The following is a 24131-nucleotide window of genomic DNA, read 5'->3' as shown; positions in this document are numbered from 1 at the left end:
GACATGGTACAAAATGGAGAACCGAACTAAGGGTAAAAAAAAAAAAAAAGTAATTTCCACTCAAGAGACTCGTAAAGAACCCTGACCCGTTTAAGCGACACTCTGCGTAAACCAGACATGTTATACGAGCAACGTTCACACACACACACACGATCCGGCAACCACTGTATAATAGAGCTCGCGGGCCTAGCTAGTGCACGCGTGCGCGCAGTCAAAGCGTTTTGTAGAGTCAAGAAGCGACTCGGGCCCGAATACACAGAACACGCCGCCGCCGCCGACGGCGGCGACCCGGGCTGCGGAGAAACGAGGCGAGCGAGTGTGCCTCGTTCGGAGCGTGCGTGCGTCTTGGCGGGCCGTGGCTGGAGCACATCGCTCTGATTTAGGGGCTCAGCGACGCGAGGACGCATACGGCGTGCAGAGGTGCGTGCGAGGAAAGATAAAAAGGTACAACGTCGCGACGACGACGCCCGTGTGTGTGCTTGACTTCGCAGAGAACAAAACAGGCTATCTGCAGAGAACCTTTGTTTAGCGGGCGACTCCGGCCGTAAAAAACAGCGGCGGCGTCCGCGTCATGTGCTGCCCACGCGGGGTCGCACTTTTTGGTTAATTGAAAACAAGACAGCACGATAACGGAGCTCTCCGCCCTGCTAGAGCGCTGCCAGCGTTCAACATCGCCGAGATAACGGCCACGCGATATGAGAAGAACGAGAGTCTAGCGCGCATAATCTACTGGGACTCTGCGACTGATTCGACTCCATTCTTATCGTGCGCCGTGCCTATTGGTCGATCCTGATCAACGGGGGCGCGGCGTCGCTCTCCAGAGCCAATGAGGGCGCGCGCAAATAACATAGTTCAGCGTAGTGTTGGCATAAAAATCATGCAGCTCTTCTTTCAAATATCTCATGAAATCTGATTACGTACTACAGCCGATTCTTACAAGCATGTCTCGCGCACTTAGACAAGGTCTTAACAATTGCTGCTGCCTACGAATGGCTTTGTATGTACTTGATGTAAGCGGCCAAGTGCGCTTCAACGACATAATCTTGCATAATCTTGCAGCATTTTAGCTCGTCTCCATCTACACAAATCCGGTGAAAGGCGTGCGCTAGACAGTTGCCGCGCAGTTTCGTGTTAAATTAAAGATGTTCTGTTTTCTAGAGACAGTTCGCTTTCGCACTCTGATTATGACACTATGCTCTTCGCGTATTCGTTAAAGTCGACTTGAACTCCATCTTTTCTTTAATATTCTCAGCCCAGCCCCCTCCTCTATCCCTTTTTATTGCTTACGCCCGCTTTTTTCAGATATCATAAGCCAATGGCACTGACCATAAGCTAATAACGACGATGAGCAAGGAACAATAATCTCCTATGGTCCTCAACTAGGCATTCAGCTACATAGATTGCCATTATTTGAGTAACATAAATGTGCGCTGGTCTTCAGGAAATCAGTGCCCACAATTTGTTAACATAACGCCCACGTTAGCCGCGTCCCTCCTAAGCGTTCCCAACAGGCACGCCCACAGGGCTCGCTCATTACCATTGGCAGCAGCAAATCACGTGGCTGGTCTCTGCGCGCCATTTAGGAGCGACGTTATCTGTCACGTTGTAATGAGTGAGCAGACTGCTGTCCCTGCCGAGGATCTCGATCACGAAATTAGCTCCTCTTCGGCTGGTTATTAACATAGGTGTATTTCGAAATTTCATATTATCGAGTGCTGCTACAGGTTGGAATGCCTTTCCTCTCACTCTCTCTCTTTCTCTCAATTACATGGATAGTGAAGAACTTTCCGTTTATTTTGTTACTCCATTGTTATCTCTAATTTCAATGCTCTGAAATGGCTAAGGGGCAACTTAGGGAACCAGACTGAACGAGTGCATTAAGCATCCGTAACCTCGCGAACGAATTGGAGATCAGCGAAACAGAGCCACATTTCTGGGGCCCTTCTTCCCCGATTGGGCACGTAAGTATATTCTTTCGAATGTGTATCAGCAGTAAGAAAAGCGAGAAAAACACATTTATTGAAGCGATAGCATGCACTTCCGTTGCACGTGTGATCTCGTTTGCTCAAAAACAAACGCAACACGCAAAAAATAAAAAATAAAATACGTCTACGAGCTTCGCAAACGTGCAGGTACAAAGTGCACATCGCACTTGCAACTCCCTCTGCTAGTAAAATACGCGAACTATTTGCAAACACGGCGTAAAAGGCGATCCACCCTCAACGTCAATAGAAGCTCTATATATCTCACGTTGTACACCGCGGGAACGCAGCAATGCTTACAGAAGTGACAGTCGCAGTTGCTATTTAGCTACGGCACTTGGCGTCACGAAATCTTGACACCGGAGGTAGCGATATGGAGCATGTCATCGTATCACGGGCGTGTGTTAGCTAGCGTTAACTTGCGTCACTGTCTCGTGTGGTCAACCTCGGCAATCTGGAGATATTAAAATAGCCTCGAGCAACGAAGAAGCAAGTTAGACATCTTGCTTCCGTGTCAGAAAAACTGCACCATCTTCGCTCCATAGCCGAATTCATAAAGTTTGTTGTTCTTAAGTGCTGTTTGCCATTGACCGACCGCCTTCTCTATTACTATGTTGAAAATCGCGATAAGCTGGCATCTGCTCGTTGGGACAGTTCCAGTGCTGCAACGCGCATCTTGAACAGGTTTCGCTGGTATAATATTCAAACGAGTAGCATTCGAACTCACGTTGAAGATAACGCTGAAAGTGCTGCCAGTGAAAACCACGCGGGAGTAAGTAGGTATCGCTGCTGCCTCTGCATGCAAAACTCGTTCCCAACGCCCAAAGAGCCGCGGGTTGATGGTGACGAGGCGTCACAGGCGATATAGTATATGCATCCACGGTGACGGAATAGGCCACAAGAGTGGTGGTAATGCGGAACAGGGCAGGGGGCACTTCGCCATCGAGAAATTCGACGCCAGCCAGAGTTCACATGTCGAGCTCACTGATTACGGTCGCCTCCCTCCTCATCCCTTTCTTCCTACCTTCTCTCTCTCCCTCTTCTTTCTGGTCCGATAACAGTGTTGGAATCGCGTCACGTCTCAATTTGTATTCGAAGCGCGCGCACCACACTCTTCTAATTCTTCCTTTTCGCGTCCAACGCTGTCACTAGCGTAGAGAAATAGAGGACGCCTAACTTGGGGAAACATCTCAAATACCTACTCTCGAGTTTAGCAAAGACAAAGTGAAAAAAAAGAAGAAAAGAGAAGAAAGCGAAAGTGGGGGAAAGTGATACAGCTGAAGGATGTAAGGGACCTGGTCCGTCGGTACTCGGCGAAAGAGATTATGCAACTCGAACGATTTTTATTGCCGTGATAGGTGAACGCACCCAGTTCATGCGCCGTTCGCGGCCAGTCTGCCCCGTTCATTTTCGTTTTTCGTTAAAGGAACCGCTCTGAAGTTGCCTATATAGTCCCATTTCGACCCGATCGCGCTTTCTCTATAGGATATAAATGAACTTCTGCAGACAGTGCAGCGTTTTGGTACATGTCTGTTTTGGTACCTTGCCTTTCACTACTGAACGCTGAAAATGCATGGAAATCGAGACAGATTGGGAAGAAGCCTTAAAAAACTCCGTTTCAGATGACACTGCAGATTTACCAACGGTCGCCTTAAGGCAACCATGTACAGTATCATAGCCGTTGATCCTGCCGACAAAAATGGAAATAAACACAATTTATCGATTTCCTGTTTAAGGGACAGAGTGACTCATGACGTCAGAAACAATTAAAATATCGGCAGATTTCTAAAAGCGAGGTGAACAGAGTTCAAGTAATGCAAGGACCGGTGATAACGGTTGTCAGAATTCGAATTTCGTAATTAGAAGCTCGTTCTTATTACGCGTGCTCATGGTATAAAGCTCCGTAACAAATGTCAGCAATATTCTGTTTAACGCTTGCAGGAATTATGTGCTGGGTGCATAAAAACGTGGACTCGTTATAATTGATGATCTGCTGCATAATATAAAAGCGCCAACCGCAAGCAGTGTTGCGTAATGTGTAAAATGGGCAATCATGCAGACGTGTCTGTCTTGGCAAACAAAAGACTTCATTCTGCGACAAACAACCGGGGGACGACAGGCGATATGCCGTTTAGAGAAAAATATTAATTGACCACGGTCTGCATTTCGAGATATCCAACCAATATATTGACTCAGGCGTTCTGCGCTTACTTCAGTTAGAGCTCGCCCGTACTCACAGTTACTTTCTCTGGCATTCGCAGTGGAACCGGGGTGGCATTATACGGTTTCCGACGCCTAATCCAAACCACAACGATCTGAACACCGTTAGTGTTGTAGCCTGCTCATGAAAACCACACAATGGAATACTGCACCACGTATATGTACACGCAGAAGAGGCCCCTAGACGAACAAAGCTTGACAAACGTGGCCCTAACTGCCAACTAGCATGGGTGCCGGTGGCAGCCCATTCCAATACGTCACAGATCGAGAACCAGTGGTGACCTGGCGTGCGCATCGAGTGGCGAGGCTTGAAGGGCCAATGCAAGGAGGGTTCCCAACACTGAGGGAGGGTCAGCCCTCGGCGTCGATAGGGCATCAAAAGAAAGAAGCGCCGATGGTCTCATAAACCCTTCGCAAATTTGCAAACGGCCCCATAAGCCATCTCTTTCCATCATGGTCGCCGTATAGACCAAAGCACGCAGATGTGCGATGTATGGTATCAGCGGTGCCTTACGCGGGGGTGAGCGGCTGCGCTTGTCGTATACCTAGACGGCTGCTTTTCGATAGAGCCTCCGGTGCACCCCACAATGGTGCCCCTCCGCAGCCCCTCGAGGCTAGACTACCCCCCCTTCTCGCACCGCCCCCCCCCCCCCCCCCGCCTGAAATCCTGCTAACGCAAATGCCCCCCTCTCTTCACGCCTCCGTGAAGTCAAGCTGATGCCGCTGCCACCGCGGTTCCTGTGTGGCCTCGGCCGTCCACCGCACTGCTGATGGTGCCCTCCCTCGGTCGCACAAAGTGGCGGCGGCCTTTTTGGTGGGACCGGCACTTTTGACAAGAGACCACGGCGCGGCACCATTCAGACGAGAGGCGGCCGCCTCTTTCGGTGTGTTGTTGTGTGTAGTCGCGTTTGCGACCGCGCGCTGAGTCGCTGCTGGAAAGGTCATAATGAAGATGGGGATACACTTCCTCTTCAATTCTGGAGTTAACAAAGCTGAGCACAAGGGGGCATGTGCAAACAGCAGTGCAAAAAGGAGCGATTGAGCATTGTTCGGCGTCGGTCTCCCTCTTTCCATGATGTATGCGATTCTACTTCCATTGTGACAAATAAACAGGCTTTACGTCCCTGATCAACGCTTGCCGAATCAGTCAAAGATATTCCACCTGACAATATTGCGCCGTGACTTATATTGCGTCTCTGTGCTAGCTAGGTATACATTGCGAGCCGTCATGTTCTCTTTAGGGTTGCTAATATTTTGCCGTGGTGCACTTCATCTTCCATTGAACGTTCTAGCTTATAGACCCAAATAATACACTGTATAAAGGGGTATGTAATCGACACTATATTAAGAAGCAAATATTTGTAAGACACAGCTCCGGTGGGATGCTGCTTGACTACAAAACACCAGTGCGATTCAAGCGAAACCATGCGGCACACCAAAATGCCTGGTGATCGGGGAAGACGCATGCGCATAGATTCAACGGCGTTTGATTTTAGTTTGTTCAAAACACAGGCGCATCTATGTTCCTTGAAAACGGCAGAATGAGGCGGCAGGAAAACGGACACTGAGCTGAATCATGAATTGGATGACATTTAGAGGACGAATTGGAACTTTCCCTCCGCACAGTCAACAAACAACCTGGAACGAGATACTAAAAGAAGCATCACAGTTGTGCTGTGGCCTCATCGCAGCACACATGCACCAAACAGAAATCCCAGATATCGCGCACTACGAGAATTCCCAATTATACTGCGTATCTAAGAACGATATGCTGTATACATGAGAAGGTAGCCGATGGAACGTATTCATAGAGGAAGTGCATTACACAACACGTGCAACCGACCATACACCACTACAATACGCCTGAGTAGGCAGCAGTGTTCCGAGTTCTGTGAAGCAACATGGGTTTGTGAGACGACGCTTGCCGGATAGCAGTTATTGGTCGACGAACATGTTCTGTCATCGTGTGACTCGGGGGTGGTGCAGCTATAGACGCGGCGGACAACAGCGCACCAACCTGCGATTGCCATCCACGGGTAGAAGGCGTTGGTGGGCGCCTGCGCGACGGCGGCCGCGGCGGCGGTGGTGCTCTGGCAGCAGGAGGTCCAGGCGTCCGAGACCCTGGGCGCCGCGGCCGACGCGTCGAAGGGCCTCATCGGATCGGTGGCGGCTCGCGACAGCGAACTGGAGGGCCACGAGGCGGCCATGTCCTTGACGGCGCTGCCGAAGCCGTTCTGGTCCTTGACCAGGCACTCGGTCTTGAAGGCGCCGCCAGCGTCGCTCGGGTACAGCTTGCAGGCTGCCGCTGCCGCGGCTGCGGCAGCCGCCGATCCGGCGGCGGCGTCGTACGAGGCGGGTGTTCCGGCGGCCGCGGCGTCGTGCGAAGACGCGGCGCGGGCCGCGACCGCGGCGGCGGCGGCGGCCGCAGCGGCCGTGGACTGCGGGTACGGCGGCACGAGCAGGCCCTGCGGGAACCGGTAGGCCTGTTCCGCCGCGCTGCCCCCCTGGCCGTTGTAGAAGCCGCTCTGCTCGAAGTACGAGTTCATCATCTGGCGGCCGCCCTCGCTGCGTCTTCCGACATGGGGGATGGATTGGCAATTTGTCTTTTTTTACGCTCCTCGTCAAGGTGTTGGATTAAAATCGCCCATGGCCGGGGCGCTCGCCGAGACTCCAGCTTTGCGGGCCCCGGAAGGTTGGCCGCCGTGGCCAATCAGGGCGCCCCCACGCCCCTCGGCGGCCGCCTCCTCGCCCTCGCGCCCCAGCCGCCGCGGGCGCCTCCCCGCGGCAACGCGGCGCAACTCGCCGCCACCTGAGTGACAACGGCCCCCTCCCCGCTCCCTTTGGCGGGCTTCCACGCGGCGCCCGCTGCCGGCTGCGTTTGCCGCCGCCGCGGTATTGCTGCTCTTTTCTTGCGCTCTCGAAGCACGCGCAACTTGCTCTCTCTTCGCGGGCCCACGCGGCCGCTTCTTCAGCGTCGCACAGGCCCGCTGCGTATAAGCGCCGACCTTGAAGCATCGCTGCTGCTGCTGCCGCCGTCGTCTTCGCGCCGCCTTTTCTTGCGCCGTGATTTACCGCTCGACTCGGCCCGAGCTGATCATGTCACTGCGAGCTTGATCCCGATGCCTCACCCGATGTGGCCGAACGTCTCCTCGCGAAATTAAAATAACCACTGGCAGCAACACGGGCTACACCTTGCTCTCGGTCCGATTGCTTCTGCTCCGACGCGGCATCATGTGTTCCGCAGTTCATTTACCGTCACCTTAATGTTCCAAGCATGGCTCCGTCATTCACTCTCGTTAAATTTTCTTCGTGCAGTCAGTTCGTGAACGACTCGTATGAGACGTTTCCGGTGGTAAGTACATCTTCGTCGAAAGGCAAGCAGAGAGATGTTACAACACACTGTCGAAGGCGCCTCGCATATCTCCTTTCCAGTCATTCTGTCGAAGGGTTGGCTCCAAGCCTGGGTTTCCCTTGTTTGTCAATTTGCTTATCTATTCAAACGAGTTGAGGTTGTCGACCGGTATATTCGATGGCAAGAGTCAGCATAATCATCACTCAGCCTGGCATTCCCTCTTTTACAAAGTAAGTATCGATGTTCTATTAATTTATACAATATTATGTATTCTACGAAGTCTTATACCTAGTATTTCCGCTTGAAGGTAAAATTCAAACGTGAGAGAAAGGGTAACGTATGCCCGGATGGGGTGTGTCGATAGTCGATGGAATCATATTAAATAATTTACCGTAATTTCGTGACATAAAGCAATAGTGATAATTAAATTTTGTTAATTTTACGGGGACATTGCATAAGGTTCGCATTGGGGTGGCAGAAGTACGCATAATAAATGGTAATTTGCGTAGTACATAAACATAATTGTATGTATCCACTTATATCGTTGCATGGTAGACACCACACTGCTTGTTAAATATTCCCCTGCAAGTGTTCGTTGGAAAGTACGATTCGTAGCGTATGTTTTGCCTTGAGGGAAACTTCGCGGGACTTCGCGAATGCGACAAAATACGCGTAAAAATTTGCAGAAACCGCATTGGCAGCATTATCAAGGTAAAATGGCGTGTACAGTGGAGGACCAGCGCCGCCAAGAGGGAAGAAATTAGCACCCTCCCGACATGTTAAACATGGGCAATGACTTTTTTTTTTTGTTTTTTTTTCATGACACGATTGAAATGTAGAAGAGATTGCCTAATGCAGTTGTGAGCAACGAGGGCTCTGCCGAATTGGAAAATGCGTTAGATACTTTCTTTTGCGAGGATGTATGCTGAATTTTTACTACGAGCATTTTTGTTGACTTTTCTTTGTATAACTACTGTTCCTTGCTCCTTTTTTTTCTTTTCTCGTTGTTGCTGTTAACTATATACCAAGAGCGCCAGTGAATCTATATGTTGCATAGAAAGAAACTTATGTATCATGCATTCTTGACACATCACCCTCTCTGTAATGACCTCAAGAACGGGGTTGACAGTATCAAATAAATAAATATTGAGGTAATGGTACTTATGCACTAGCTAAGGGCATTTCAGACGTTCGCTGGACATGACGATATAACTTGCCAAGCAACTTGATTTTCAACAAGTGAAAGAAGTGCAACACAGCTACACTATATACTAACATGAATAAAATTTCATCATTTATCTTTCCCATGTGTAGTAGCTTGCTACAGACGTCCAGCAAGGAAATATCTCAAGGAATCATGTTCCTCTCTCTCTCTCTCTCTCTCTGCGAATAAAATTATGAATAAAAGTCCATGCATGCATCCACAGGCTTATTTTCATCTACTCTATTTCCTTTCTATTTTCAGCCTTATATTTTCCCAATGCCGCTGTTCGTGCGCAGCCAGTGTGATGATTGCATGGCAGTGGGTACTCGACTCCCATATTTTAGTGTTGTTTACCTGAATAAACATGTAGAAATATCGAACATGGCCTATAGACCACATGTCATTCTTAACTTCAGTGGTCGCAGTCGTTTGACTAGAATTTCATTAATAAAAAGTTCATTGATATGGCCAGAAAATGTCCTGTCATTATAGCCTTCATCTTAACTAGTTCGTGTACTCGGCCACTCCTTCACAGCGAGCGTAAATTGAGTGATGCCAGGCAAGTAAAATGCCTTCTCCAGCTCCGAACTCATTTACTGTGACAGCACCAAGTTTTCGCAGTGCACGTGCCACCCTCTCAGAAACAGCCTTTCGCTTTTCTTTTCTCTTTTTTTTTCTTTTTGCGGAGCACACGATGTCGGTACACAACGTCGACATGCAAAAGCACCACCACTCTCAGAGTCCATGTGGTACACAGAACCCCGCAAAAATTTGACAAACTGAGAAGCTGCGGGAGAGCGGAATGATATTTCAGGGAAGAATTTTTAGAGGGTCTGAGAACCAATTCTCATGGTACTCATATATATATAGTGCAATGCCAAGCTTTACCGGTCAGAGTGTCTAATCATGAAGTGCTAACGCGGAAAACACCATGGAACATTTTTAATCGGAATTGTTCTATCTGCAGCGAGGATGTACTCGTTCACTGGAAGCATGCTGAAAACGGTGACAGGTGAGGGCGATGGCGATTATACGCCGGCATTAGTGGGAGGCAGACGACAAGCGTGTCCCTAGCTGTAAGAAAGTACGATTTTGTTTATCAAGTCGATGTTCCTGCGATTCACGTTTTCCGAATTGTTAAGTTAATTCTGCGATAAAAGTTACGTGTTTTCGTGGTTTCCTGTCCGACTGTTTTAGTATTTAACACATATCAAACCGAAACCAATCCGATCGAAACGATGCCTTTGTACATGATACAGAGTTCAGCGTGTTGCCGTAGCCACGCGTGCGTTTTTGATTTCTGAGCATAGAATAATGCGCAAGTGTATTATAATATAGCAACTGCAATTTTAAGCAATAATTATGCTGTACTTAAGAACCGTTGACTTGCGTACTGTAATCTTCTAGAATACCTCTGATATACCAAGATTTCACCGCCAAGTCTCGCCACTTACTGGTTTTGGTGACTTTCTTTGCCAACTTAAAATTGTAATTCCTATACTTGAACCGCGTACAGCGTGCTGGATTCTAGCACTATAAATGATGGTAATTTCATTTCGATCAACGTCCCACAACACATTCTGGCCAGTTGTGAGTCCCTTTAAACAAAGAAAGGTGGAGAGGTAAGCCGGATAAGCGTGTTTCTGTCCTGCTACTCTACAACTGGGATAAAAGGCTCCGGAGAAATAGGGACAGAAGGAGAGAGAAAACTTATAGAATTGAGGTCGGGTGGAAGTCCTATGTGGATGGAGTCCTCAGTCCAGGACCCCTCTTTGCCGCGCGATGTCTCGAGACCGCCGTATAACACGGCATTTGGCGTCAAGGTCCTAGTTGGACAGCGCAGCTTCCCAAAGTGATAGATGGTTGAGATGACAGGGAAAGGAAGAGGGTATATTACGTGCATTCGGCTCCAAGCTGCACATTACCCCAACGACATCATCTAGATTCTCGCCGGCAGTGGAGGACAGCGTTTCCCCCTCTCTGTCTCTCTTGCCATATGCGATGACGTTGAGGATGAGGCGGTGCCCTGATGACGACGACATTAAGCCGATTACGTAATGACAAGGACAGATACAGCAAACCCAGTTTCTGACTTTTAACTATTGTTGCAACGACTGCTCAACAGACGCGCACAGTTCTTATCTGGGCTCGGCATGTTTGCTTGTGTGTATCTACAGACATTTTAACTACGAAGCTCGAGACGACTAGACGAGTAGCGTTATCGCACTGATATTCTTGTCATGATCTTCTTCCCTCCCCCTTCTGGAACCTTTTTTTTTTGCTTCCCAAATGTAAATTAACAGGTTGGAACACACAAGCTCGGGACAAACTCTTTGAATTTCTATAAATACATTTTACTACTACTACCGCCACTACCGCTTGTAATACTACTACAACTACTCTAGTAATATTGCTACTACTACTACAGAAAATAAACGAGAAGAAAGGGGGTTAAGAGAGCGGCTCGATATTTATTAGTCATAGCATAAGAAGCCAACAAAAAATAAACCAAGGACAACACAGAGGAAATTAATTGTACTTACTAATTGAATTGAATAAATTATCAATTAATGGAAATGAAAATAGACGAAGAAACCACTCGCCGCAGGTGGGGAACGATCCCACGTCTTCGCATTACAAGTGCGATGCTCTACCAATTGACTTTGGCTTCTTATACTACAGAAAATATTACTAGAACTAGCAATAGTAATAATACTACTACTACTATGCTACAAAGATTTTCGAAACTGCTTCCTGGCATTCGTAGCAACAACGTCCCTCTCGCTAGAGTCTGTTTCTCCTCAATGCTTACGAAGGTAAGGTCCATAGGATGATCTAAACAGTATAGTGTTTCTTAGTAGTGGTGGCAACTCTTGCGATAACTCATATCATACCTAGATCAGAAATTATAAGCAAAACTTAATTTAGAGGGATGTTCAGCTGTAGCTACGGCAACACTTTAAATATCCCGGTTGAATTCCCTCTTAAGCAATAGTGACAAGGCTTGTAATTAGAGAGATTTAGAGCGACGGAAGGAAAGACTGTTCAATTTGCTACCTTACACGTGGCGAGGGGGATGGGAGAGTTAGAGCGCGCGAGAGAGAGAGAGAGGGAGAAAAGACAGGAATTTTATCAATTAGAATCAACCAAGCACACCAGAAAAGGCACAGCGTGTCTACCGCCCCTGGCGCTGCCTAGGCCCAGAACTAAATCCGCTAGCTTCTTCAATAAAGTTGCTTCACTCACTCACTCTGCAGCCAGGCACTGAAGTCTGTTGCCTTCAAGTACTGTTAGGAGAGCGTGTGGGACTTTCTGGTCGGAATAACTGTGAGGCCCGGTTCCCAGGTCCTTTGCATCGGTAAAGGACCGATCGTCTTTCCTACCCAAGGCACACTGATGAGTGGCATTATTTGTAGAAAGGGGAGCAGTGGCATAACTACTGAATGATCCGAGGTACGCAAAATAGCAGTTGCAAGATGAAAACCTGAGTCAAGGGAAATGAAGAAGAACAACGGCAGAATTGGCAAGACTCAGTACGGTGTCAGCATCTCGAGAGGAAAACTTGTGATCGCTTGTCGAAGGCAAGAGTTCATTCCTGCTGAAAAGTTCATACCGGGCAGAATATTAGGCCCTCCCCTTCTCCCCCCCCCCCCACCCTCTGAATCTCCGCGAATTCTTTTTGTTCTTTGTCAGCATGTTTATTACAGCTTGTCAGAGAGAAAAGATAAGTAGAACATTTTTAGCCACTCTGATTTTACAGCTCACCGATTCCCTGCCTGCTGGGTAAAGCTAATAAGGGTAAGGTTAATATTACTTCTCTGTTAGCATGCAGTCTCCCCGCTGATACAAGGGTTCAGCAAAATTTTCTTTGTGTCCTAACGTCGCGAGAATGTCATTGACACCAGGTTTGGCATTTGGAGACCAGCGTTAATGTGAAATGGAAATAGTATCTTGTAAGTATTACGTGAACATTCATACTGGCCAAGTGTCATCCTTCGTCATTTGAGAAGGGCTTGTCATGAGCTATATCAATTCGATTATAAGCGTCAATACTCCTTCAAAGATTGTTTGAATAGCTCACTTCGAAAATGAATGTTTCCTGTGGAGTATAGGCACTGACCGAACTGCACAGGGTAAGACACGAAGAGCCTCAGAAAAAAGCACACCGTTGTAGCGTATATGCATACAATGTAGATGTATAAGAACGGCAGAACGCTACGGCCTGGTGTGGTTGAACTGTACAGTATAGGACAGGTTGTAGAGAGGTAGATGAACAATTTATTTTGTTTGGGCTTTTTCAATCACCTTATTAAAAAGTGCACATTAAGCTGATAACATTGCAGTAAAGCACTGGACGCCTCATAGAGTTTAACATTGCTAGCAAAACGTTGTTGCTATGACGCTGTCTCGGAGGCTGTATAGTCTCAGAAGGCCGGGGTCATAAAACACGTTGCGAGAATGCCACCGAACTAGCAGAACACACCGTGCACGAACTTGATATTCGAGGAATGCAGTGAAGGCGGCTAGTTGGTTCTGCTTCATATCGAGGTACTGCGCTTATGAAAAGGTAAGCATGACCGTGCAACAAAGCGACGGAAGAGAGAAGAATCATGGGAAGGCAGGAGCAGACAGTTTTTTTTTTCTAAGTTAACAACCACGTTGAGTCCACAGACAACGAAACCGAAGGAGGCATAAGGGAAATGAAGTTTTTTTTTTTTTTCGTTTCTGTGACCATGCGCGCTATACATTGGCCGCTAAAGCGCTTTACAGGACATGAGGATGCTGTAAATTCCTCGCCGACTCATGGTATGCAGTCTTTTGTTCTGTTTTCTTCCGTCCTATATCCAACCCATACAGGAAAAGAAAGAAAGAAAGAAAGAAAGAAAGAAAAAAAGAAAGAAAGAAAGAAAGAAAGAAAGAAAGTAATGAAGAAAGAAAGAAAGAAAGAAAGAAAGAAAGAAAGAAAGAAAGAAAGAAAGAAAGAAAAATTTCTCATATGGCTTCGGCAGTTTTATTCAGTAAGCAATAAGTAACAAGCGTACATACTGCTCGAAATAAAGCGGCAGCCTAAAAACACGTAAAATTTGCCCTCGGCGAAAACGTTAAGCTTTTGCATGAATCCACACAATGCCCCTAAAGCTCTAATCGGTGCACAGCTTACTTATTGTTCAACAAGCGATGTCACTGCAAGAGGAAAACGTACCAAGTTCTTCTAGTTCTCCTTGTTTTAGATACGTGGTCTATACGTTGCTCGAAGTGTAATAATAAAACGCTATTTTACGCAGAAGTCACATCAGGTCTGTGCGACAGACATCTTTGCGGGTACAACGTCGACCGCCCTGAAAACCTACAATACACAAACATTCGTCTACATTGTATTCTTGATAGAAAGCGGCCGTCGGGATTCTGAATCCAACTCGCGGGGTATCGTTATCCTTATCAGGATTCCACATAGTAACTGAGCGATCGCGGTATGTATAACACTGAGGGGTATTTTAGTAAGGTGTCCTTCATAGGCAGTGCTCTAATGAGACATTTGGGAGATATTAAGCGCATCAACAGAGCTCAAAAGGACGTGTATATTGGTTCACTGAGAGCGCATAATCACGTACATAAATAGCCAGTTTTTCAAACCTGGCTAAAGAAAAAAAAAGAGCAGACGATAGTGAGAGTGTAAAAGTGCAATTATAAGAAAGAAAATGAAGGCATACGTGGCGGCTAGAACGGGCACGCGGTGGCTCGCTGGCGCGACGGTGAAATCGGAAGCCGTTGCCGAAGTGTCATGGCCGTTATATCACCGTTCTTCGCACTCCTTTTACCCTGCGTTACTTCTTTCTTTCTTTCGGTGGCACTTAGCCTCCGCTAGTGCACTCTGCTAGTTTCCTATTCTCTTAAATTTTTTTTCTTCTCTTTTCTCTTCGGTTCGCATGTCCGTAACAGCGCCGTCTTTCTCCCCTCCTTGCTACCCAGGCGTGCCAAGATAGGGCCATTAATGCGACACCGGTTCCAGATGAGCAATGAAAGTGACTTAAAGTGCCGTGTTTTATGGCCTGCCACATCGGCGGTTATTACAAGCCAGTTCCGCGCCCCGCCGTGCTCGGTCAACTTCTATCTTCTCCGATTTCCTTCCTTCTTTTTTTTTTTGTTTTCGTTCTTGACCGGCAGCACTGTTTTGTGCACCCCATTATACGGGCATGCGTGTCTGTGTGTGTGTAAAAAAAACTACATGCACACAAGTTCGCAGATTGTTTTAGTTCCGCAGGCATACGCTTCCCGAGCCTATCGGCGATGCGGCCCCATAGAGTATATGCGGAGTATATACATGTTTATAAGATGCCATGGGTCCTGTATACGAGCACTTCATTGTTTTATCAGGTCACGACAGTTTTATGCCCTTTAAAGAGTGTGCCCGGATTTGGCCGAGGACTCGGCAGACGAGCCGTGCGTGCTTGAGCAGTTAAGGGGTACTTAGGGTCATTACCGGCTGCACAGCACTGTTGTGGCTCGTCTATCACGTGTTCCACGTTTTACGAGGCGTCTAATTTATTTTCTCGTTCACAAGGCTTCCGTGACACTGCAATCTCACAATCTCAGAATTTCAGAGCAAGCAGCTTCGGTGGTTAATGACATCGGACACTTTTAAAGCGTTTCGTGCTCATCGCACGACTGCGCGTAGAAGAGCAATGCAAATCGCGTGAAACATCTTGTCGATTCATAACGGTGGAATGTACCGTATAAAACATACGTCTAACGTGTCTGACAATGTCTTCCTGTCCTTCAGGCACGTCACGAACATCACGAACAGTGTTTGTAAAAGTCCACTAAAAAAGGCAGTTCTTGCGACGAGCTCTCTGGGTCGGCAATAAACACCATGCAAGACAGCATATATTATATTTTATTACAACCGAAAACGCCGCGATCAGATATGTACTTTGAATGTAGGAGCGACCAGCATCGAAAGTGTCGTGATAAACCAGCACCTCGGCATAACCCTATAGACTATTCGCTGCACTGGCAACCTCGCCTAGTTGAGCTTTACAAAAGAAACTTACTTTCGGCTGTTAAACGTTAAGTAGGGCACGACAGCATTTTCACACATAATTATTTCGTGTGACATACTTAAATGAAGTTTGACTGTCATCTTACAGGCTGCATTAAATTATGGGGCTTTACGTACGCATCACATAGCGTCCTAATCGGCCGTCTTCAGAGAACGACTATATAAGAATATTTGCGTCTTACTCACGCTCCACATCATCTGTTGCTCTTTTTTACCGAACTAGATATACCTCGCATTAAGTTATCACGCGATGATGAAACTGCCGAAATAGTCTAAAGTATACTTGTGTCCAACACGCCTTATCACTCATTAATTATGCTATCAGCAAAGCGTGTCACTGGACAAGCGCTATAATTCATTTTAACAAAGCCTAACAACGTATATGGGCGCCGTAAGATTATATTTCTTGGAGGCATATTAGGAAATAACCATCCAACTGTCATCAAAAGTAACGCTAACACTTCGAAATGCATAAAAACCTATGTTTTGTCTGAAAATTTTGTATCGCCAATGTAATGCTTGTAACACTTTATCGACACTGGATTGTCTGAATGCTCTGTCCTGCAATCTTCTGTTATAAAACGTACACTTCTGTCTCTGTTATAGTATTCATTGTATGCCTTCTTCATGATGTACTTTGTGACAATACACGATATTATGTAGACTAATTATACGTCCTGTCAATATTACTTTTTTTTTTGCTAATAATATTTTGTAATTGCTCATCTTCTTCTTCATTATTATTATTATTATTATTATTATTATTATTATTATTATTATTATTTATGAGTGAGTGTTTCAAATAATTGAGTGACGAGAGAGAGCTGTAAAGCCATACACCGCCCTCCTCCCCTTTTCAAAGAGATAATACTTAATTACGCGTAATACATACGACGTTACAACAATAGATCTAGGGCAGAGGGGCTATTCTCTGGTTTAGCAACAGCACCGAGTCGGACATCAAGAAGCTTTGACGCTTGATTGTCCACACGAGTCATGGTGAAAGTTCAACAGTACGGGGCGTAACGACACTGCGTTAATTAACCCTTTATGGTTAACCTTAAGTAGTTTAGCCTATTCATTTAGCACGCTCGTTTTCTAATTTCTTTATTCACTGGTAACATAAAACATGCAAAATGGCTGCTTCGTCAAGGCATAGTAGCTATTATAGCTGCCCTGGATGAGCTTCACTCTCCTCTTGCCAAGTCAAGTTGGCTTTTTTGCACGACATGACGTTGCTGCAGGCAAACTCACTCATGAAATAAACCGTGTTTGTGCAGGACCTTATGAAATTCACTTGATGAGGTTGAATCACTGGCGTCCTACTGAAGAGTGCGTGTTTGTATCATCTTTAGTAATATGCAACTTTGACAAATCAAGGACACCGGTGAAATTTCTGTGGATTATAGCGACGTAGAGCATTGCGTTCTCAAACCACCTTGTATGGTTTAACAGCACTATGTATTAAACTTATTGTCGTTACTCCATATATGTGCCACTAAGAGACTTGCTTCTTTGGTAAACTGAGCTTTATTAACGGAAAGCTGACTCGGCTGCTCCCGACCTATCATTAACGATGCCGTTTCTGACAGAATCGTGACGTTTGCCCATAATTATTACAGGTCACTGGTTGAGACACGTGGTTATGCTGGCGGTAACTGGATCGCCTTGATGATGACCACACTATAAACCTACTGTCTCTTTGCCCCGTTCTTTACCAGTGTTTCATTTGCCCGCTCCTTGAGGTGTAGACGCGAAACCATATCTTGAACTACCTATGAAGGAAACATGAAATGAAGCAAAAGAAAGTACTGGGCAAATTATTACGTCTAAGTGAAATGTAAGAATATTAAGAAAAAGGGAAATGAATAATCGGGGTCCATATGTCCACCAAGGAGCTCGTAAGTCAAATCAAGAAATGTGACGTGTTATATCACTGTCGACGTGCTACCATGTCGACCGCTATCGTTACAAATTAATGGCCGCTCATGCGTCTATATTCTCTATCTCTCTCTCTCTCTCTCTCTCTCTCTCTCTCTCTCTTAAGCAACATCTATTAAGGCCTGTGAATACTTGTCCACTTTCTCGGCATCAAATTTTCATTGAACGTGGATGAACAGCAGCGCTTCATTTCATGAGGTGCGCGCACCTGAGTGCGAGTGAATCAAGCCGTGTTTCTCGCGATATAAAAGCGGGGTCGCGACAGCGACTCCCTCTTTTTTCTCACGCTCCTATACTCCATGGAAGCTGTTATACATATACGACTAAGGGTGGACCGCGCATCGATACGCGGCTTCAACTCTCTGAAGAAAAGCTCATTGCACTTGCGAAATCGAGAGCGCATACACAGGAAACCCGCTGGCGGGCCCGTCGAAGCGCACAAAAGAACTCAGAGCCGCAATCGGCGAACCAAGTCCAACGAACAGATATGTCGAACGGGTGCCCCCACACTGCTTCGCGCACCCCTACCGGAATACACACGAAGGATATAGCCACGTGTGCCTAGAATGAAGATTGTTGCTTACTGTCTGTCTTCTCGCTTCTATTGCGTTTCTATTGCGACGGCAGGGTGGAGGAAGGGGGGGGGGGGCGGTAGTCAGCAAAATAAATGGAGAGAGAGATAGAAGAGAGGGCGGAGGGGTTAGGTGAGTGGGAACTGTCTCGAAACGGGCCAATCGACGCCGTTCTCAGGGAGCAGCAACAAACGGAGAAGGGAAAAGAAGGCGACGCACTTGAAGGCGACCCAACGGCGTGCTCCGGCGCGACCGCGCGCCTGAGCTGCAGAAAGGATTCGGCCGGCCAGCGCAATATCGATCGTTGTAGCGTGGCTCTTCCTGCTCCTGCAGCACGAAGCTATGGGGAGCATGTGGACGGCAAGGAACTCAGCCACCCACCGCCGCCGTTGGCGTTCGGCGGGAGACCACGGGAGGGAGTCTGTGTCCGCGAGGAGCGGATGTTTCACGATAAAATCATGCGAACATGTAGAGAAAAAAATCAGGATCACTGAGAGGTCCGTGAGTCTGAAAGTATGAAAGTATATAGCAATATACCGCTGGAGTGTTTGATCGCGCATATGCGTAATAGATGAGAACGATTTCACTTTGTTTTCTTTATGATTATGGCATGATTGGCACTGTCCCCACTCGGTTGCAAAGGCATCTGTCAGACTACGGGGCTGCGTCGTTGTCAGTGCAGTGAAGAGCCTAAGCCCGTCTGTAGGACAGAACGCATCTACAAAAGTAACAGTGCCATCGTTGCTCATGGGAACCTGTGACGGAAAAAGTCGATGCAGGATCGTGAAGCAAAACTTCGAATTACGCAGCACCGTTCTCAATAACTTCTGACTGGTTGATGTGCCATATATTTTAGGAACAGGAAGATGGCAGTATGTGTCTGGACAGAGATGCTGGTAATACATGCAAGGTACTTGTGGTAGGTCTTAACTAATTATTCAAAGCCGGTGAAATGAGACCGCTTTTTTACCTAGCGCTCACTTGCACGTCAGTGCCACTTCAATACACGCTGGTCGTGATTTTTGATCCATTTTACTTAGAGTAGAAGCGACAATGTTTGTGCAGCGCAGTACATTGGTCAGAGGGAATCCGAAGTGCGCTGCCCCTCATCCACTTGAGCATGTGCGCACACGCACAAGCACATATGCCGCGAATCGATTGTAGCTGCAAATATTCTAGCAAGTAATAATGTAATGAGCAAGTGACAGCTAGCTCCCTCACTGTCTACTCCGAACCCGGTACCAGTCGTCAAGCACAGCCGAAACTTACACTGTGTTCTGACAACGCGACGTGCAGATGAGCATGATTCCGCTCCGCGGGCATAGATCAAGCCTTTTTTTTTTTCCCGAAGCGGCAGCAGCGGCTGTAGGGCGCCGCGCCATTCTTCCCTTTCGCCAATGCCCGCGTAAAAGATATCTACTGCGCACCTCCTTGGCCGTGCATTGCTCGTGCCGCGCGGGAAGCGGTGCAGTGGGAAGAGAGGGTGAAAGGGGAGGAAAAGGAGGGGGGGAACGCCCAGAAACTCGCGCGTCGAGGACGCAGTCTACATACCAATGGCGCATTACCGTTATGGACATATCGATTCAGCCGAATCATGCGACCAGCGCTCTCCGCGCTGTCCATATAAACACGGCTACGGCCGCTGCAGGCTCGCCGGGACGCCAGAGAGCGCGCGTATATATACGTTCGCGTGTGCGTGCGTGCTCGCAAGCATCTGAGAGCTCGTTGCGAGCCGTTTCGGAAGAGACGAGACGAGCGCGGCAGTCTTTTGAGAGAGTGCGAGAGCGTACACGCGAGAGGCCTGCATTGCCTGCGTCGTCCTTTCGACTGCATGGCCGCATCCTGCGGGTGCAACGACACCCGAAAACGGGAGGCCGCGCTCTTTTCCCCAGAAGCGATGCGACTACATCACGTAGCCCGGCGAGCGAGCGGGGAGCAGCAGTCTTTGCTGGAAAGAGCCCTCTTTGCAGAGTCGTCGGAATGACGCTTTTGCGCGCCTCCTTTTTATTTGTTTTGTTTTTCGGAGCCGAAGGTATTGAGTATATCTCAAAGGTGAAGACCGTCGCCAGCTGCGTAGGCTAGTGGGAAGCGGCTGTATAGCGACAAGCGTTGCGGACACTTTGCTTTATTTTATGCTCCGTGCAGTATCCCTGAACTGTAAGGGAGTACTGACGACGAATGAGGGAGCTCTACACCTCTTTCTTTGAGTTCTTGAAGTGACAGATATAGATTTTGAGACTTCTTACTAAAATGATTGTTCTGTGAGGCTGTTAAGGAAAGCATACGTCCCGCTTGTAGCCAGTGAACGAGCGTCGCAGTTGTTCTGGAATGCCTTTAATGTCACTTCGCCCAATAATCCGCTTTATATTACCGCTTCGAGGAACTGCGTCGCCACTTTGGGGTGCATAAAAATGACTAACATCTTGCAAAGCGAGTGAATCACTAAATAAAAAAAAAATATCATTCCTTCGAGCAAATCGACGGACGTATTCGTGCGAGCTTTTCAAATGTTGGAACCCCACTCTCATAATGTGTACTCTCCCTTATTTTGCGGTCCTTGCTTTGATTTAATCGATGAATGCGTATGGCTGACGTTACTAAATTTGCATTTACTGGCTATCACAAACATTCAGTTCGCGCGTTTTTTGCCACATTCACTGGCGAATGAATGAAGTTTTTTCCCCACTGACTAAAATCTCGAATGCTGCTATCACTTTATTTCTACTCATAACTAATCAGTGTTACACCAGACCCAGAAAATTTGTTACTGCTTTAATATTTTGAAATCATAATCACGGCACAGTTATACACATTTCTGACTTTCTTTCCTCTATAAATGAAGAACACATCGCGTAGCATACTCACGTGTCAGCCAAGTATTATGGCAGAGTGTGACATTACATGGTGCAGCAGCCAATCAGAAAATAGAAAGAAAGTGGCTGCTTCCCACATTTAAGTTACGGTCGCTAACGGGTCTGCGACCCAGAGCAGTATTTTAGTTTTACCACGCACGAAGTCTTCTCTATTAGCTGTGAAATATGGAAGGTTTGGCCACAGAGAGGGCCAGCTATCCCAAGATATCCGCTAAGAAAAATAACCAGTAGAAGAGGCAACGAAATCAAAAAATGCTCACAAATGTCTATAATGAAATAACAAAACACTGACAAAGCAAGTCCATGGATCACCAAACAAATAGAGAAACACAGGAAAAAGGAATGCCCTTATAAGGGCAAAACAACAACAACACGAGCATGGAAAGGCCACGCGAACATACATGAAATTAAATATGCACGTCAACTGTTACACATGAAATGCGCACCTTTCGCAAACTGGTGCGCATTAAATATGGACTGTTCACAAGAAATTCATCAGGTCACTCTCCACGGGAAAATCGCGCAGAGCTATTTCGGTTGGGGCACGAGCACGGTCCAAGTACTCTTTGCACAGAAAAAGGGTGCCTACTAAAAAAAGTTATGTCACTGGTGGTCCTGACGGGCCCTCAATGTTCTCAAACTTCAGGGTAGCCAGTCGGTCTGTACTGGCTAAACTCCTAGTTTCTTTCTCTCTCTCTCTCTCTTTCTCTCTCTCTCTCGACAGAAACTTCCGTTGTGGGGCAGTGCGTGCACTCTGATGACGTATTCTTCTTTACGCGCTGCAACAATTTAGGCGTGTAGACTATCCCAAAACTTTTACGTTTCTGGCGCGCGAAAAGGGACGAGAGACAGAGGTACGACGCGGACACCTCTGTCTCTCGTCCCTTTTCGTGCGCTAAAAACGTAACAGTTATGGAATACCAACATGTCCAAACTTATATACGCTCTTTCAGGCTATTCCAAGTTGTAAGTGCCGTAGGAGCCCGTTTAGAATGCGGTCGATGTTGAGGTTTACAGAAAGGCGAATCATAGGGACGTACGAACTCCGTCGCCATAGTGTAGAGCCTTTATACGTCAGCCGCACTCGATGACGCGTGCGCTTCGAGAATGCAGAGCACGCGTCATAAGCGTCAACTCCGTCAGCATGTATAGCGCCTCACTCGGCACTTTTAAGGCTAATTGTCACCAGTGTTATGTAGCATTGACTACGTGCGGTCCGTCGCATTATTTTTATACTATCAATAGCACTATAAATATATTTCTTTCGCCATGCGTAGTTCGGTAGTGACTCAACTATTGATAGTTTTGCATCACCAGCACTTGGGCTAGACGGTGACGTTAACAGCTTGAGTAGTAAAACTAGTAAGGCAATAAAGCACGTTGTGGGGGTAGTTGGTGCATAGCTTTCAATAGATGAAGCGCCAATAGTGACGGCACACTAGGAAGGAACAAAGACAGGACAAGGCGCTTGGACAAGGATGGACAAGGACAAGGCGCCTTGTCCTGTATTAGTTCCTTCCTAGTGTGCCGTCACTATTGGCGCTTCATCTATTGAAAACTAGTAAGAACAGTAAGATATAGTAGCATGACTGCTGGTCAGTCACAGTCGAAACCATTGCAAGAACAGTGACGTCAACAACGTCAGGAACCTATACAATTGCCGGCCAATTATAAAAAAAAATTCTGAAGAGATAGTGCCACAAAGATGAGCTTCAGTATACTGGCTAGCGGGGCTTGTTGGTACGAACACATACTTTAGCAAGCAGCGCAAATAACGGGACGCAGAAAAGGGGCACGCGACACAGGCGTTTGGCGATCCGTTACAACAACCAAGAAAAAGTATTCAGTAGTTGCTGGCAATACATTCGTAATTCTCTCTTTTTTTGGGGGGGGGGGGGGGGCGGGGGGGGGAGACAACAAGAGATCGACCTTCTAGGGGCAAACTATTTCAGTTACGCAGTATTGAAAAGAAACGCCACTTGCAGGCATATCGTCTCTTATATGTGGAGTATCTATTATTCTGATAAAATCACTGGAAAGCTTTTGAAGACGTTTCACAGTTAAAGAAATGTTCGCTCGCCAGCCATACTCCGCGGTCGGAAGAAAAGCAAGTATAGCTTAACGTATCACAGTTTCGTGATGGTATCCCATGGCAGGTATTCCGCGATGTAACTTCGTAGCGCATAAACAAAGGACGAGACAGGAGGAAAACGACCTACACAAGCGCTAACTTCTAACCAAAGGTTTACTTCTGATGCAATACTATTTAAACATGAAATGCAATGCGCATTAGTCACATTAAATTCGCATAAAGGGCGAAAATTGGCTCACGCGCATGGCATTTCATGAATACATGTAAGTATAGTATTGTACCAGAAATGAACCTTTAGTAGGAAGTTGCGGCTTGCCGTATGTCGTTTCACTTCTGTCTCTTCCTTCGTTTACACCCTACGAAGTTACATCTTAGCTTCATCGCACTAAATTTTCTTATTGCTTTACTAAATCTTATTGCTAGCTGCATTTCCAGGCAAGCTACTCACCTACCTGTCAGATTACGCCATCATGCCGTACACAAACATTTGAGCTACATTTCTCGTGAATCTTGTCTATAATGTCTTCCAAACTCGTTAACATGGTGCGTTTGCCTAAGGTCTCGCGTAATGTATCACGTCTAATGCAGGACACATTAGATAATTTGTGCGTGCGCTTTCCCGCCGTACACCCACGTCTATAGACTACAAATATTTTTCTGTTGTCTGGCTACACCGACCTCCGTTTGTTATTTTTCTTGCGATGTGTCTCAACGGCAGAGCACACAGGTTCATCTATACGTGTATACTGACATACTGGCGCATTGTCATTAAATTCCCTCCGATAAGTGTGCAACGTAACTTCCTTGGCTTTATATATATGGTTGAATCTCTATA

At 46.9% G+C, this 24131-nt stretch overlaps 1 protein-coding gene across 1 annotated transcript in view; it reads right to left on the bottom strand.

Annotated features, from left to right (window-relative positions):
• The window catches only part of LOC126530793 (homeotic protein ultrabithorax-like), a 115154-nt gene extending 108205 nt beyond the window's left edge, over window positions 1-6949 (bottom strand). The window contains exon 1 of the mRNA XM_050178076.2: window positions 6220-6949. Coding sequence (XP_050034033.1) covers window positions 6220-6751 — 532 coding nt within the window. The 5' untranslated portion in view covers window positions 6752-6949. The remainder of the gene's footprint in view (window positions 1-6219) is intronic.
• Between the last annotated feature and the right edge of the window lie 17182 nt (window positions 6950-24131).

The sequence above is a fragment of the Dermacentor andersoni genome, chromosome 5 (genome assembly GCF_023375885.2).
Source record: "Dermacentor andersoni chromosome 5, qqDerAnde1_hic_scaffold, whole genome shotgun sequence".
Taxonomy (NCBI): Eukaryota; Metazoa; Arthropoda; class Arachnida; order Ixodida; family Ixodidae; genus Dermacentor; species Dermacentor andersoni.
This window is presented reverse-complemented; position numbering and strand designations above follow the sequence as displayed.